Source organism: Lepus europaeus, chromosome 5 (assembly GCF_033115175.1).
Source record: "Lepus europaeus isolate LE1 chromosome 5, mLepTim1.pri, whole genome shotgun sequence".
In the NCBI taxonomy this organism is placed as follows: Eukaryota; Metazoa; Chordata; class Mammalia; order Lagomorpha; family Leporidae; genus Lepus; species Lepus europaeus.
In genome coordinates, this window is record NC_084831.1 from 27,090,176 (window position 1) to 27,105,922 (window position 15,747).

Here is a 15,747-nt window from a genome sequence, read left to right on the forward strand (position 1 = left end):
AGAATTTCTCAAAAAACGGTCCAAGGAAACTCCCCCCATCCACACCACCTGGGGTGCAGCTCGCAGGCCCCAACCCCATCCTACTTGATCGGAATCTCTGGTGGTAAAGGAGGCAGGGCCATTACAACCAGGTGGGTTCTTCACAAAGTGAACTACACGCACCCTTCCTTTCCCACCACCCTCCCCTGCTTGCTACCCACATGCCTCAGAGGCAGGAGAGGCATGCTTTTCCATCGAATGCAATGCTAGCTGCTGCCAAGAACAGCTCGGCTGGCAACGCTCACCTTACACCAAGCCAAACACCCCTATATCAAGTCATACCTTGTAAAACTCTGTTCGTGTCCACAGCAGGCTGGGCAGGTATTTTTGCCAATGACACTACTTTGGTTATAACTGGGGTTGTGGTAGTCCTTGCAGGAGGGAGCTCCATCAAAGCAGTTTGTGCCTTAGAAACATTTACTGATTAAAAGAAATAAGAAGGTAAGACCTGGGATAACGAAAGGGTCACACAGAAAAATCCCTGTCCAACACTAGGTTTTCTAGGAACAATGAAAATATCGGCCGGACTCTGTACTAACGCTGAACTGGGAAGTCTGATCGGATTAGCATTCATTAGGGCTTAACAGGAACTACAAACCTCAAATGACATTTGACAGGTAAAAATGCAGGCACTAACCTCAGAATTAACTGGGCTGCTGTATGCTGTATACATGAACAGATTCCTGCACCTAAGCTTGCTTTAAATAAAAAATTTAACATAACAATGATAAAAGTAAGTTGACAAGGAAGCTGCCCACCTGCACAACACTAGTTTTCTTTTTTTTAAATTTTTTAATTTTTTATTTTTTTTGACAGGCAGAGTGGATAGTGAGAGAGAGAGAAACAGAGAGAAAGACAGAAAGGTCTTCCTTTTTGCCGTTGGTTCACCCTCCAATGGCCGCTGCGGCCGGCGCATCGCGCTGATCCAAAGGCAGGAGCCAGGTACTTATCCTGGTCTCCCATGGGGTGCAGGGCCCAAGCACCTGGGCCATCCTCCACTGCATTCCCGGGCCATAGCAGAGAGCTGGCCTGGAAGAGGGGCAACCGGGATAGAATCCGGCGCCCCAACCGTGACTAGAACCCGGTGTGCCGGCTCCACAAGGTGGAGGATTAGCCTGTTGAGCCACGGTGCCGGCCAACACTAGTTTTCTTAACCCATATTAAATTTTTTTTTTTTTTTTTTTTTTTTTTGGACAGGCAGAGTTAGACCGTGAGAGAGAGACAGAGAGAAAAGTCTTCATTTTTCCGTTGGTTCACTCGCCCAAATGGCCGCCACGGCTCGCGCGCTGTGCTGATCTGAAGCCAGGAGCCGAGCCAAGTGCTTCCTCCTGATCTCCCATGCAGGTGCAGGACCCAAGCACTTGGGCCATCCTCCACTGCCTTCCCAGGCTACAGCAGAGAGCTGGACTGGAGGAGGAACAACGGGACTAGAACCTGGGGTGCCGGCGCCGCAGGCAGAGCATCAGCCTAGTGAGCTGCAGCGCCAGCCATATTAAGTATTCTACCACCAACCAGACTGGACCTACAGAACAGATGGCTAACACGACATATAAGCACAAGGCATATGTGACTGAGGCGATGATTAACAAGCTAGGAAAGGCAGGCAAGGAGCAGAACACATGAAGCCAAAGAATGCACGAAGACAAGGAACGTGAATCCTGCCAATGCAGCGTGGCTTAATCTAACGCTCAGAAGGTGCTACTTAGGGGAGCTACTTTAAGACCATGCCACATACCTATCTCTTTGGCGATTCTGACCACGACAGATGTCCTACTTGCAAGACTGTTTTATTCTTAGTAAGGAGAAACTTTTGCTACCCATGAAGAACTGGTCTATTTTTTCTGAGATAATTAATGCTTTGCTCTTTTCTCCCCTGAGTACAGGCAAACTCTGGATCAAATCTGACACCAGTCACAATAACGGCATTAACACACTTTATGTCTTCCTCCTTTGCTTGCCCTGATATTCTGTTTTTATTGCGCTTACTAAATGAACAACATATACAGACACAGACAGATAGATACACATTAGTGTTATTTATGAACAGACACTTCAACGAAAAGAAATCAAATCTAATTTTTCTATCAAAATTCATACTCAAACATTCACTGATTTCTTGGTGTATCTGAATAGGCGGGCAGAAAAGCATCAGAATAAGTTTCTCCTCAAGGGCAACCTTTAAAGATTCTTAAAGGAAAAGTTAAGGAAATTCAGGCTCCTTGAACCCAAGGAAGACTTGTTTTTATAATACTGCTTATAGCATTGTGCGCTAATGGTATATTCAAGCACTAACACAAAGATCTCATCAGCCAAGGTTATTCTCACCTTTATTTTGTGAGAGGGGGTCACTCGTAATTTGCTGATGACAAAACTTCAAGACACAAAACAGGTTGCAGAAATGTTTGACATTGCCACGCCACTTTATGGACTCACTTAGCTTGCCCTGCCGCTTGCAGCCATCACATTTGGCCATCTGGGAAAGAAACATAAGACAGGACTGGCTTAAGGCCATAAAATAATAATAATAAAAAGAATCATAAAACCAAAGGCACTTTGAGAACGGGATATATGAGTCAGCAGAGACTATACAATGTAAGGTTCCCATCTTAAAATATTGTAGTTAAGTATATGTATATATTTATTTGTTTCATATAGATGCCCTAAATCGAGAGAGTATAAAATTTGCTCTATGTTTTCAAAATTACCGAAAAAGGAATCTAAACATAAATTCTACTTTTGAAATATTAAGAAGCAGAGAAGATAATTCATCCTAGTAGTTAAGTGGCTGGTTAAGGGGCCGGTGTTGTGGTGTAGCCTTAAGCACTGCCTGTAATGCTGGCATCCCATATCACGGTGTAGATTCCAGTCCTGGCTACTCCACTTCTGACCCAGCTCCCTAATACACCTGGCAGAGAACAGAAGATAGCCCAACTGCTTGGGCCCCTGCCACCCATGTTGGAAACTCAGATGGAGTTCCAGGCTACTGGCTTTAGCCTGTGCCAACTCCAGCTGTTGCGGCCTTTTGGGGAGTGAACCAGTGGATAGAAGATCTGTCTCTCCCTGTCACTCTGCCTTTCAAATCAATAAATCAATAAATCTTAAAAAAAACTAAAAAAGCCCCCAGTTAAGACACCTGTGTCCCCTGTCAGAGTAACTGGGTTCCACAGTGGGCTTCTATTCCTGAGTCCAGCTTCCCGCAAATGCACACTGTGGGAGGCAGCAGTGGGGGCACAAGTGACTGAATGCCTGCCAGCCATGCGGGAGACCTGGACTGACGTCCTGGCTCCTGGCTTCTGCCCAGTTCAGCCCAGCTGATACAAGCATTTGTGGACTAAGCCAGGAACTCTCTCTCTCTCTCTCTCTCTCTCTCTCTCTCTCTCTCTGGACTAAGCCAGGAACTAACTCTCTCTCTCTCTCTCTCTCTCTCTCGTCTCTCAAAAAAATAAATAAATACTTAATTAGAAAGATTAAGTAGCAGCATATTGCAGTAAAAAGAACATGCACTTTGGAGTCATATAATGAGTTTGACTCATTCAACAAGCACCTAATTAGACATTCTTTGTCTTGAGCACTGTTACTGGCTCTGGTCACACAATGAGGAAAAGATACCACCCTGCCCCTCCCCCTGGGGAAATCCTGTCTGGAGAGTGAGGCAGACAAGTACCCGGCGACTTCACCACAGCACTCCAGGTGCTCTCTACCTGTCACTTACCAGCCTCCTCAAGGGCCCTTTAGTCAACCCCCTGGGACCTCCTCCGCTTCCCTAATTATTAACTGGTGATAACCACCGACCTCTGGGGACTGCGGTGAGGATTAAATGAAATAACACTGAAGGAGGACCAGATAGACATTAGTGGTTCACTTAATTATACCTGTCTCTTTAGCCTTTCAAAAAGTTAACCTTTTTTAAACAAATGTTTATTTTATTTGAAAGAGAGACACAGACAGAGATCTTCCAGCTGCTCATTCACTCGCCAAATATCAATAACAGCCAGAGCTGGGCCAGGCCAAATCCAGGTCTCCCACAAGGATGGCAGGGGCTCAGCGATCTGAGCCATCACCTGCTCCCTCCCAAGGTACGCATTAGCAGGAAGCTGAATTAGAAGCAGAGCCATGACGAACCCAGGCAACTCCAACATGGGATGTGGCACCCCAAGTGGAGCCTGCACCACCACACCAAACAGCCACCCCTCAAAAAGGTAATCTGTTTTTAAAAGGAGATGGGTAAGTTTGTCGGTAATTGTCATGTGACCCATGAGTTGAGAATAAGGTCTGACTTCAAATTCTTCACAATAACCTGAATAGCAGCCATGCAAGGCAACAGTCTATAAACGTGTAACAGGAAAAAAAAAAAAAAAAAGCTAGAAGTTACAAATAAGGTCAATGTCCCTTATATGTAAGAAAGCAAAACTAAAAGGAACATATCCCCAAAATGAGACACAGAAAAATCTTCCATCTGTTGGTTCACTCCCCAAATGCCCCCACCAGTCAGGGCTGCCTGGAAGTCAACCTGGGTCTCCCACATGGGTGACAGGGACCCAAGTACTCAAGCTGTCATCTGTTGACTCTAGAGTACACACCGCAGGAGGCAGAGCCGGTACTCCAACCCAGATACTCTGATGCGGGCATCGAAGGTGACACATTAACTGCCACACCAAATTCCCACCCTGCCCACAATTTACTTTACCCAACTTAACTGAAATTTTTCTTCACACAATTCAAACATGTTCTTAGTAGAAAATAATATACTCATACTAACTTCAGAAAGCCAAAAAACACATATCACACTTACCTGATAAAAAAGAACTGTGAATTTGGACATGCAGTCTTCACAACAAAACTCCTCTAACTTGCCCTCCAATCGATTTTCTACCAAATTCGGGGATGTCTGTGAACAGTAACTGCACATCTTACAGTAGTTTCCCCATCGTTCTCCAAAATCACGTGCAGAGAGGAATTTGCAAACTGAGAACCAGAAGAGATGAAAGGAAGAAACATCAAATATACATTAACTTAAAGGAGGTAAAGTGAGTTTCTATGGTCTTGGACAAAACTGGGAGTTAACTTCTAAACACCTAATTATTCTAAACATAATTACTTGCCTCTAAAGAATAGTCTCCATAGTCACAAAACCCGTTTTCATAATCTTTTAAATATAAACGGCAGATGACCTGGGGGCTGGTACTGTGGCACAGCAGGTTAAGCTGTCGCCTGTGACACCAGCATCGTTAGCCACTCCACATTCACGTCCTGGCTACTCTGCTTCCAGTCCAGCTTCCTGCTACTCAGCAGAAGGCAGCAGAAGATGGCCCAAGAGTACTGTGGGAGACCAGGATGGAGTTCCTGGCTCCTGGCTTTTACCTGACCCAGACTTGGCTCCTATAGCCAGTTGAAGAGTGAATCAGTAGATGGAAAAATATCATTCTCTCTATTTATTCCTCTCTTTAGTCACTCTTCCAAATAAATAAATACATTTAAAAAATAGATCATCTGGATTCAGAAACATCAGAGGTGTAATAGATTCTTAAAGTCAAAAAGGAGCAGTTGCTTCAGTTCCCTCTTTACAAATGGCTGCAAGAACAAGACGACCTCTTGATGATCTAGCTAAACTTTTGAAGAGATTCTCTATATTAACATATTAATCAATTATAATTTCATCGTTTTCTTTGTTACAAATACAATGTTAAACAGTAAACTTTAAAATGAATTAAGTATAATCTCAATAAAAAATGCCCAAACCATATCTCTTAAGACAAAAGTTACTTGAAAATTAATCACAGATTCATCACCCAACTAACTTATCACGAATTATTTCCTAACCTCCAGCAGCTGCGTGGAAAATGCTGAACTTTTGTCTTTACCTTCACTACAGAATGGCTTATCAACCCCTGAGAATCGCACAGTCTCCTTTATAATTTTCTGCAGTTTGCAGTAGTCACACATAGCCATAACTTTATTTTTCTTTTTGTATTCATCAGAGCAAGTCTTGCCACAGAACAGAAACATTTTACCCTGCAGAGAAACAACAGTCATTAAGAACTAATTAAATAGTTGCTTAAGAAATCCTCTTCCTTCTCATTTCAAAGTAAACCAAATGACTGTCAAAGACTAAAGACAAAAATGCTTCTACTGGATAAGCGTACATTCAATCCCTTCCATGATCTCTCTTTACCTTGTAGAAAAGAAGTTCTGGTTTTGTGGCAAACAGGTGGTTACAGTGCTGACACTTGAGTTTAACAACTGTATGGGATAAAGCAACTTGCTGGGACTGTTTAGCAAGAGGCTGGAGACTGGCAGCAGCCGAGCCACTGACGGAGCTGGGGGAAACTGCAGAGCTGTTACCTCCTCCTGCTGACACTGCTGACCCGGAGGGTGGGCTTACAACCACGTGGCCCTGAGACAGGGGCACCGCTGTAGATGAGTTTGTTCCTTTGGGCTTGTTAAAGACATTCTGAATGGATACAAAACAAGGCAGAGCTGTTACCAACTGAGAAACAACAGAGCTTAGGCATCTTCCATCCCTCATGTTAAGAAAGTAACCCCCCCACAAGCACTTTTGAAATCTTCTATCTCACAGAAAGACTTTCAATAAAGGGCATCCGTCCAGACCAGAAAGCCCGAGAAACACCACCAGCAGGTCGAGGCCTGGCATGCAGGCTTTCTGGACAAAGACCCCAGCAATTGCTTCTAGTAAACCAGAGCAGCCTCCCTCACCCCAAGACAACCCTGCACTTGACTCCCATCAACACCCAGCTCCTGATATATATTAAGACACGTTGAGCCGGCGCCACGGCTCACTGGGCTAATCCTCCGCCTGTGGCGCCAGCACACCGGGTTCTAGTCCCGGTCGGGGCGCCGGATTCTGTCCCGGTTGCCCCTCTTCCATGCCAGCTCTCTGCTGTGGCCCGGGAAGGCAGTGGAGGATGGCCCAGGTCCTTGGGCCCTGCACCCGCATGGGAGACCAGGAGAAGCACCTGGCTCCTGGCTTCGGATCAGCATGAAATGCCAGCCGCAGCGGTCATTGGAGGGTGGACCAACAGCAAAAAGGAAGACCTTTCTCTCTCTCTCTCTCTCTCTCTCTCTCTCTCTCTCTATCCACTGTGCCTGTCCAAAAAAAAGAAACGTGGCTGGGGTCCGCCTTGTGGCACAGCAGATCAAGTCATCACCTGTGAGGCTGGCATCCCATATGAGTGCCAGTTCCTAGCTGTTCCATTTCCAACCCAGCTCTCTGCTAATGTGCCTGGGAAAGCAGCAGAAGATGGCCCAAGCGCTTGTCCCCTGCCACCCAAGTAGGAGAGTTGGATGGAGTTTCAGGCTCCTGGCTTCTGTGTGGCCCAGCCATTGCAGGAAACTGGGGAGTGAAACAGCAGATGGAAGATCTGTGTGTCTGTGTGTGTGTCTGTGTGTGTGTGTGTGTGTAACTCCATCTTTCAAATAAATCAATCTTAAAAAAAAACAAAAACACACAGAGTGGCCACCAGCAGCCTTTCTCCCTGGTTGCCAGGGACACTGCACCAGGCATGTTCCCACCCAGCAGGACCACTAAGCTCTGCTCTGAGTGCTCTGCCAAGAGTGAGAAGAGGGGCAAGTGGCTGTTTACAGTTCCATGCCAGGCATCATTAGGCATCTGGCCCGGGATGAGATGGGGACACACAAGTTACTCTTCACTTCTTCACGACACCACCTACCCAAACCAAGTCCCAGCTGCCATCCATTTGAAAGAAAGAGTAGGGGAACGGAGGCAAGCACCTTGCATATGGAAGAAAACATGGAGGCCCAACATCTGGGCTCAGACACTCTGTAGAAATAACTTCTGTTACCAGAGGTGAACAGGATCCTTCTTCTTTTTAATTTAAATTTGAACTTTTGTAAGACCTTCGGCAGTCAACGCTTTGACACCAGTCAATGCTTGAGAGAAGAGCAGGGATAAAACACTGTCTTGGGTCATACCTGGAAAGCCACCACACAGCTGGAGCTGCAGAAGCTGTATATAGTTCCATTTGACATGGCCAAGTGATACTGAGGGATTGCTGAGGTTTTACAACTATGACACGACACCTGGACACCTTGATGACAGAAAATTTAAAAAGTAAGTCACACAACTGAAAAATGATCCAAAAGCATATTAGGAGAATGCAAACATCAAATAGTACACTCGTCCCTTGGCATCTATGGTGGACTAGGTACCAAAATCTGTGGACGCCCAAGTCCCTTAGGTAAAATGGTATAGCAGCGGCTGGTGTTCGGCACAGCGGGTTAAGATGCCCACATCCCATGTCAGAGCGCCTGAGTTCAAGTCCCTGTTCCACTGCCAATCCTTCCAGCTGGTGTACACCCTGAGAAGCTGCAGGTGATGGCCCAGGTACTTGAGTCCCTGCCAGCCACATGGGAGACCCAGCTGGACTTTCAGGCTCCTGGCTTCCACCTGGCCCAGGCACCGCTGATGCAGGCATTTGGGAGAGTAAACCAGCAGATGGAAGAATTCTGTCACAGTCTCTCTCTGTTGTTGTGCCTTTCAAATAACTAAAAATAAACAAACAAAACTTCAAATACACCAAATAGTATAGTATTTGCATATAACCTACATTCTCCTGAATACCTTAAATCATTTCTAAGAGTACTTATAATACCTATCACAATATAGATGCTAGAGGCCGGCGCCGCGGCTCACTAGGCTAATCCTCCGCCTTGCGGCGCCGGCACACCGGGTTCTAATCCCGGTCGGGGCACCGGTCCTGTCCCGGATGCTCCTCTTCCAGGCCAGCTCTCTGCTGTGGCCAGGGAGTGCAGTGGAGGATGGCCCAAGTACTTGGGCCCTGCACCCCATGGGAGACCAGGAGAAGCACCTGGCTCCTGCCATCGGATCAGCGCGGTGCGCCGGCCGCAGCGCGCCAACCGCGGCGGCCATTGGAGGGTGAACCAACGGCAAAAAGGAAGACCTTTCTGTCTGTCTCTCTCTCTCTCACTGTCCACTCTGCCTGTCAAAAAAAAATATATATATAGATGCTAGATAAACAGCTGTTATACTGTACTGTTTAGGGAATAATGACAAGAAAACGAAAGTTTGTACATGTTCACTACACAATTTTTTTTGCATATTTTCCATCCATGGATGTGGAATGCATGGACATGGGGAGCCAACTGTGAGCATGAAAAAAAAAAGGAATTTCACAAAATCTATAAATATAACTACAACTCAAAGTCCACTTATATTAAAACCAGCTTGGAACTTGTGTTTAATTACTTCTCCCATACAGACTATAAAGCATACATCAAACCAAGAAAATCTGTGAAGAACTATTTTCACTTAAAAATAAGCTATTTAAAAGTAACTTAACCAGGGACCGGCACTATGGCGTAGTAGCACCATCTTCCTTTATGAGCACCAGTTCAATCCAGCTCCCTTCTAATGCACCAAGGAAAGCAGCTGAATATGGCCCAAGTGCTTGTGTCCTTGTATCCACACTGGAGACCTGGATGGAGCTCCTGGCTCCGGGCTTCAGCCTGGCCCAGCCCTGGCCATTGTGGCCATTGTGGCCATTTTGGGAGAGAACCAGTGGGTGGAAGACTTCTCTCTTTCTCCACCCCTGCCTTTCCCTCTCTATAACTCCACCTTTCAAATAAATAAACAAATCTTTAAAAAAAAAAGAAAGAAAGTAAATCAATCTTAGGTCTTTATTGAACTACACAAACTTCATTTGTAACAAAATGAAAGAAAAGCAGGTACATTCTTCAACATTTGCAAAACTTCTAGATTTATCAAATTTAAACATCACCTGAAGAAGTAACGGTCTTAACTCTGTAAGCAGATAAGCAATTAACAGAGCAGAAAAGCTCTGTTTTTCCTGAGTCATTTGTAGTCTCAATCATTTCAGCTGAGGGCCTCAATGATTTCCCCAGGGCATATGGAGGCTTCTGGGCAGAATTCTATTAAGAAAATAAAATAATATTTAGGTACCTAAGACATACACACACTATTACATATTACTTATAAGAAGAAAAAACAAAACTACCTACAACCACTGCCTTTGGCTGAAATATCTGAGCATGACAATAAGGCCACACCAAGTCTTAGACTCTTCTGAAACGTGGACAGGGGCAGCACCAGTTCAAGTTCTGACTGCTCCACATCCAATCTTGCTCCCAGCTAATGTCTGGGAAAGCAGACAGAATGACCCAAGTGCTTGGGCCCCTGGTATGCACATGGAAGACCCAGATGGAGTCCCATATTCCTGCCTTTGGCCTAGCCCAGTCCATTGTAGCCATTTAGGAAGTAAACCATCAGATGGAAGATCTCTTTCTCTGTCTCAACCTCTCTCTCTCTTTGTAACTCTGCCTTCAAGTACATAATAAATAAATCTTTTAAAAAAAGAAAAAGAAAGCTGGGATGTCGGTAAAGATCTGTCAGACAACAGAATAAAGGAAACTGAAAAATGAGTAACCACTCAGATACCTTAGCAACCATAAGACATATTACAAGTATTGAGATAGGTGGTTCTAATATATTTTTCTCATCACAAATAAGCAGAGAAGACCAGGCAACCACTGAAAAAGAGGGCCATGCTCAGTACAGACTTGGACAGGAGAGCAAACCACCTGCAACAGCTGTGAGACTCTAGCAAGAGACAGAAATTAGTGTAAATAGTAGAAGATCCTACAGAACTACCTGTTCTCAAGCAGAGTTTCACAATAAAACTTGTTATAAGTGTATTCATGTTTTAAGAAATAGTAAGAGTAATGGCTCTCAATCTTCTAATCAACATATTACCCCTTACTGAATGCTCAGCATAAGTCACCCCACGCTGAACAATGTGTATGTGCACTTTGTCATAAAATTCATCCGACAGCATGGCAAGGTGCCTTTGAAAATTACATTAACGGGGCCAGTGCTGTGCGTAGTGAGCTAAGCCTCTGCCTGCAGCACCAGCATCCCATAAGGGCACCAGTTCATGTCCCAGCTGTTCCTTTTCCGATCCAGCTCTCTGCTTGTAGCCTGGGAAAGCAGTGGTAGATGGCCCAAGTGCTTGGGCCCCTGCACCCACATGGAAGACCTAGAAGAAGCTCCTGGCTTCAGATTGGCTCAGCTCCAGTCATTGAGGACATTTGGGGAGTGAACCAACAAACAGAAGACCAATCTCTTTCTCTCCCCCTATAACTCTACCTCAAGTAAATAAATAAAATCTTATTAAAAGATTACATTAGGGGCCAGCGCTGTGGCATAGCGGGTAAGGCTGCCACCTGTAGTGCTAGCATCCCATATGGGCGCCAGTTTGAGACCTGGCTGCTCCACTTCCTATCCAGCTCTCTGCCATGGCCTAGAACAGCAGTAGAAGATGGCCCAAGTCCTTGGGCCCCTGCACCCACATGGGAGACCTGGAAGAAGCTTCTGGCTCCTGGCTTCGGATCGGCACAGCTACGGCCATTGCAGCCAACTGGGGAGTGAACCATCGGATGGAAGACCTCTCTCTCTCCTCTCCTCTCTCTGTGTAACTCTATCAAATAAATAAATGAATCATTAAAAAAAAAAAAAAAGAGAGAGAGAGAGATCTTCCATTTCCTGGTTCACTCTCCAAGTGCCCACACATCTGGGCCTAGGCCAGGCCAAAGCCAGGACTTCCACTCAGGTCCCCCATGTGGCTGGCAAGGACCCAGGAACTTAAGCTACCTCCTGCTATTTCCCAGCGTGTCCATTATCAGGTAGCTGGCATCAGAGGCAGAGTCAGGACACAAACTCAAGCATTCGGATATAGGATATAGGCATCCCAAATGGTATCAACCACTGCACCAGATGCCCATGCCTAAAATATGCTAAAAAAAAAAAAAAAATGTAAGCTGTTTTGAAATGCATGCCCATGTGGGATCTTCAAAAAGTTCACAGAAGGCCAGTGGGTTAAGCCACCACCTGCAATGCCCTCATCCCATATTGGAGTGCTGCTCTGAGTCTCGGCTGCTCCACTTCTGACCTAGCTTCCTGCTAAAAAGTTAGAGAAGGCCAGGAAGATGGCCCAAGTGATCTGGGCCACTGCCACTCATGTGGGAACGTGAATGAAATTCCTGGCTCCTAGCTTCAGCGTGGAACAGGCCTGCTTGTTGTGGCCGTTTGCAGAGTGAACCAGCAGATGGAAGAATTGTCTTCCTCTGTCTCTCTCTCTCTGTCTCTTCCTCACTCTGTGTTGCTCTTTCAAATAAAAAGCACACAGAACATGAACAAACTATGTATGATTTCAAAATTTTTCTGCCCAAAAGTAAACACCATTTAATCCCATTTTCCACTAACTTTCTGAAGTACCTTTATATAAAACAGCGAAGTCTTTTCCTATGAAAGCAAAAACAAAAGCACAACTCTCAGAAGCGATGCTTTTCAACGAGGAATGTCAATTATCAAACTGTTCAGAGGAAATAAAAAACCAAACCTGCTTACTGAAAAAATGTTTAATTCTCATGTACCTCCTTTTTTAAGAAAAATAACTTTTTAACTTGAAATTATTCAGTAATTAAACTGAGTGTTTTATTTAGTAACCAGATTAATCCATTTTTATTCATTATAATAAATAAGTTAGTATTTCAACAAGGCAATGTTCCAAAATGATAATTCATCCCAGGATACTTTCAAAATGAAAAAAATTGCCTTCCCTTAGAGTCACTAATTGTATCAAGTTTTAATTCTTCCTTGTAGTTTGTGTACAATACGAGTTTTCTTCACAATCAGTATGTCACAAAATATTCTACAGCAAATTCTTTAAGTTATAAGTAGGAATTTTTAGCCATGAAAGGAATCTCCAAAGGCCACCCAAGTTCACCTGCTTCGCCTCCCTACAATCATCTCTCACAGTATCAGAATCCACCCCGTTTTCCTGGGGAGAAAATCACATACCAGGATGAACTAAAGGGAGAAGCTCTCTTCCATTTCACAGCTTGGGCCTGTGCAGCTGACTGAGGAGGAGGAAGCCTCAACAAATGCGACAGACTGATATCCATACCTGTTTGTATGCCGTGACACTTGTTGAACTAAAAACCTTCTGGGACTGGTAAGGGCCAGAGCTACTATAGCAGTAGCTCCCACAGTTCTCACAACAGTTCATGGTGAGGTTGTTGGTAGAGTGAAATTTTGAAAAACACGCATCACTACAAAGACCGTGTACCACGTTTTGAAATTTAACTTCAAATCGAATCTAGGAGATAAACACACACACATCCACAATCAGCAGAGTCATTTTAAAAAAACAAAGTCCCTGGCCTTTGAGCAGAACCCCAATAAAGATCAAATGCAACTTACATCCGCATTCTTCTGACACATACTGCACTGAGTGGAAACGCTGTTGGTGTAGATGGTAACGACAGGTTTCTTCTTGAGCTCATAAGAAGACAGGCAGGATTGGCTGCAGAAATCTTTGCTGGGAGTAGAATTCTCAAACTGAGTAGTAACCACAGCCTTTGGATTTACAATGTCTCTAAAAACAAATCAGAAAGGCTAAATGAAACGTGTTCTTCCTAAATGTACCTTTTTCCTCTTTGGGAGCCACAGGCACGTTTACCGGGGGAATGCCTGCTTGGCACACAGAGGCTGGGGTGAGGCATTTGCAAACCTGGCCTGAGGACTGGTTCTCTCACTCATCAGAACCTGAGGCAGGCAACAACCCTGTCAATTTTCTCCTGGATAAAATGTGTAAACAATATCTAATTCAGACATGTGTTGAGGAAGAATTATGTTGAAAATACAGCCAGCCAGATGCTCCTGACAAAAACAGTGAGGCTTCTGGCTCCACCCAAGTTTCATCCACTGGGGCCAACAGCACTAGATACAGTGGCCATGCCATAACCACAGACCGCAAGATACTTGTCCTCTTCCCAGCCAGCAGCTGCCAAGAGTAGAAATGTGGAAGTCTAAAACTCAGGGCCAGCGCTGTGGTGTAGCAGGTGAGGCTGGCGCTTGCACTGCTAGCATCCTTTATGGGCACCAGTTCAAGTTACAGATGCTCCACTTCTGATCCAGCTCCCTGGTAATATGCCTGGGAAAACAACAAAAGACAGCCCAAGTCCTTGGGCCCCTACATCCATATGGGAGACCAGGAGGAGGCTCCAGACTCCTGGCGTTGGATCAGCCCAGCTCCAGCTGTTGTGGCCATTTGGGGAGTGAACCAGTGGATGGAAGATCTCTCTCTCTGCCTCTCTGTAACTCTGCCTTTCAAATAAATAAATAATTCTTAGGAGAAAAAAAAAAAAAGCCTAGGGGCCAGTGCTGTGGCATAGTGGGTAAAGCCTCCGCATGTAGTGCCGGTATCCCATATGGGTGCTGGTTCAAGTCCCGGCTGCTGCACTTCCGTTTCAGCTCTCTGCTATGGCCTGGGAAAGTCCTTGGGCCCCTGCACCTGCATTGGAGACCTGGAGGAAGCTCCTGGCTTTGGATCGACACAGTTCTAGCCGTCGCGGCCAATTGGGGAGTGAACCAGCAGATGGACGACCTCTCTCTCTCTCTCTCTCTGCCTCTCCTTCTCTCTCTGTGTAACTCTTTCAAAAAAAATACATAAATCTTAAAAAAAAAAAAGAAACCTCAAAGTTAAAAATGAAAGGTCAGCATTGTGGCACACTGGGTTAACCTACTGCCTGCAACACCAGCACCCCATAATAGTACCAGTTCAAGTCCCAGCTGCTCTGCTTACAATGTAGCTTCCTGCTAATGTGCCTGGGAAGACAGCAGAAAATGGACCAAGTACTGGGGCCTCTGCCACCCGTGTGGGAGACCTGGATGGAGTTCTGGATTCCTAGCTTCAGCCTGGCCCAGCTCCTGCTATTGGGCCCTTTGGGGAGTGAACCAAAGATAGAAGTGTCTCTCTCTCTCCTCTCTCCCTCCCTCCCTCCCTCCCTCCCTCCTTCCCTCCTCTCTGCAACTCTGCCTTTCAAAACAAAAACATAAATATTTGTTAAAACTTTTTTTTAACGATTTATTTATTTATTAGAAAGGCAGTTACAGAGAGGCAGAGACAGAGAGAGGGAGAGAGAGAGGCCTTCCACCCAGTGGTTCACACCCCAATTGGCCGCAACAGCTAGAGCTGCACCAATCCAAGGAACCAGGAGTTTCTTCCAGGTCTCCCACATGGGTGCAGGGGCCCAAGGACTTGGGCCATCCTCTACTGCTTTCCCAGGCCACAGCAGAGAGCTGGATAGGAAGTGGAGCAGCCAGGACTTGAACCAGCACCCGTATGGGATGCTGGCACTGTAGGTGGTGGCTTTACCTGCTACGCCACAGCACTGGCCTGTTAAAACTTTTAAAAAATTGGCTGGCGCCACAGCTCACTAGGCTAACCCTCCACCTGCGGCACCAGCACCCCGGGTTCTAGTCCTGGTTGGGGCGCTGGATTCTGTCCCGGTTGCTCCTCTTCCAGTCCAGCTCTCTGCTGTGGCCCGGGAGTGCAGTGGAGGATGGCCCAAGTGCTTGGGCCCTGCACCCACGTGGGAGACCAGGAGGAAGCAGCTGACTCCTGGCTTCGGATCAGCGCAGCACGCCGGCTGTAACAACCATTTGGGGAGTGAACCAACAGAAGGAAGACCTTTCTTTCTGTCTCTCTCTCTAACTCTGCCTGTCAAAAAAAAAAAAAAAAAAAAAAAAAAAAAAAAAAAACTTTTAAAAAATTATAAGTGCAAGATTTTGGGAAATAGGTGAAATACCGAAGATTAATAAAAAAAAAATTAATTGGGGCTAGTGCTGTG

The 15,747-nt window shown here is 45.5% G+C and overlaps 1 protein-coding gene across 4 annotated transcripts in view; it reads right to left on the reverse strand.

The window, feature by feature from the left end:
* Positions 1–15,747, reverse strand: part of ZMYM6 (zinc finger MYM-type containing 6) — a 45,360-nt gene that overhangs the window by 16,345 nt on the left and 13,268 nt on the right. For all 4 annotated transcript variants that reach the window (XM_062190925.1, XM_062190926.1, XM_062190927.1 and 1 more), the window contains exons 5-13: positions 13,316–13,490; positions 13,020–13,211; positions 9,816–9,966; positions 7,990–8,105; positions 6,212–6,490; positions 5,901–6,051; positions 4,832–5,004; positions 2,365–2,512; positions 322–459 (exon numbers count right to left, since the gene is read on the reverse strand). In XM_062190925.1, coding sequence (XP_062046909.1) covers positions 322–459; positions 2,365–2,512; positions 4,832–5,004; positions 5,901–6,051; positions 6,212–6,490; positions 7,990–8,105; positions 9,816–9,966; positions 13,020–13,211; positions 13,316–13,490 — 1,523 coding nt within the window. The remainder of the gene's footprint in view (positions 1–321; positions 460–2,364; positions 2,513–4,831; positions 5,005–5,900; positions 6,052–6,211; positions 6,491–7,989; positions 8,106–9,815; positions 9,967–13,019; positions 13,212–13,315; positions 13,491–15,747) is intronic.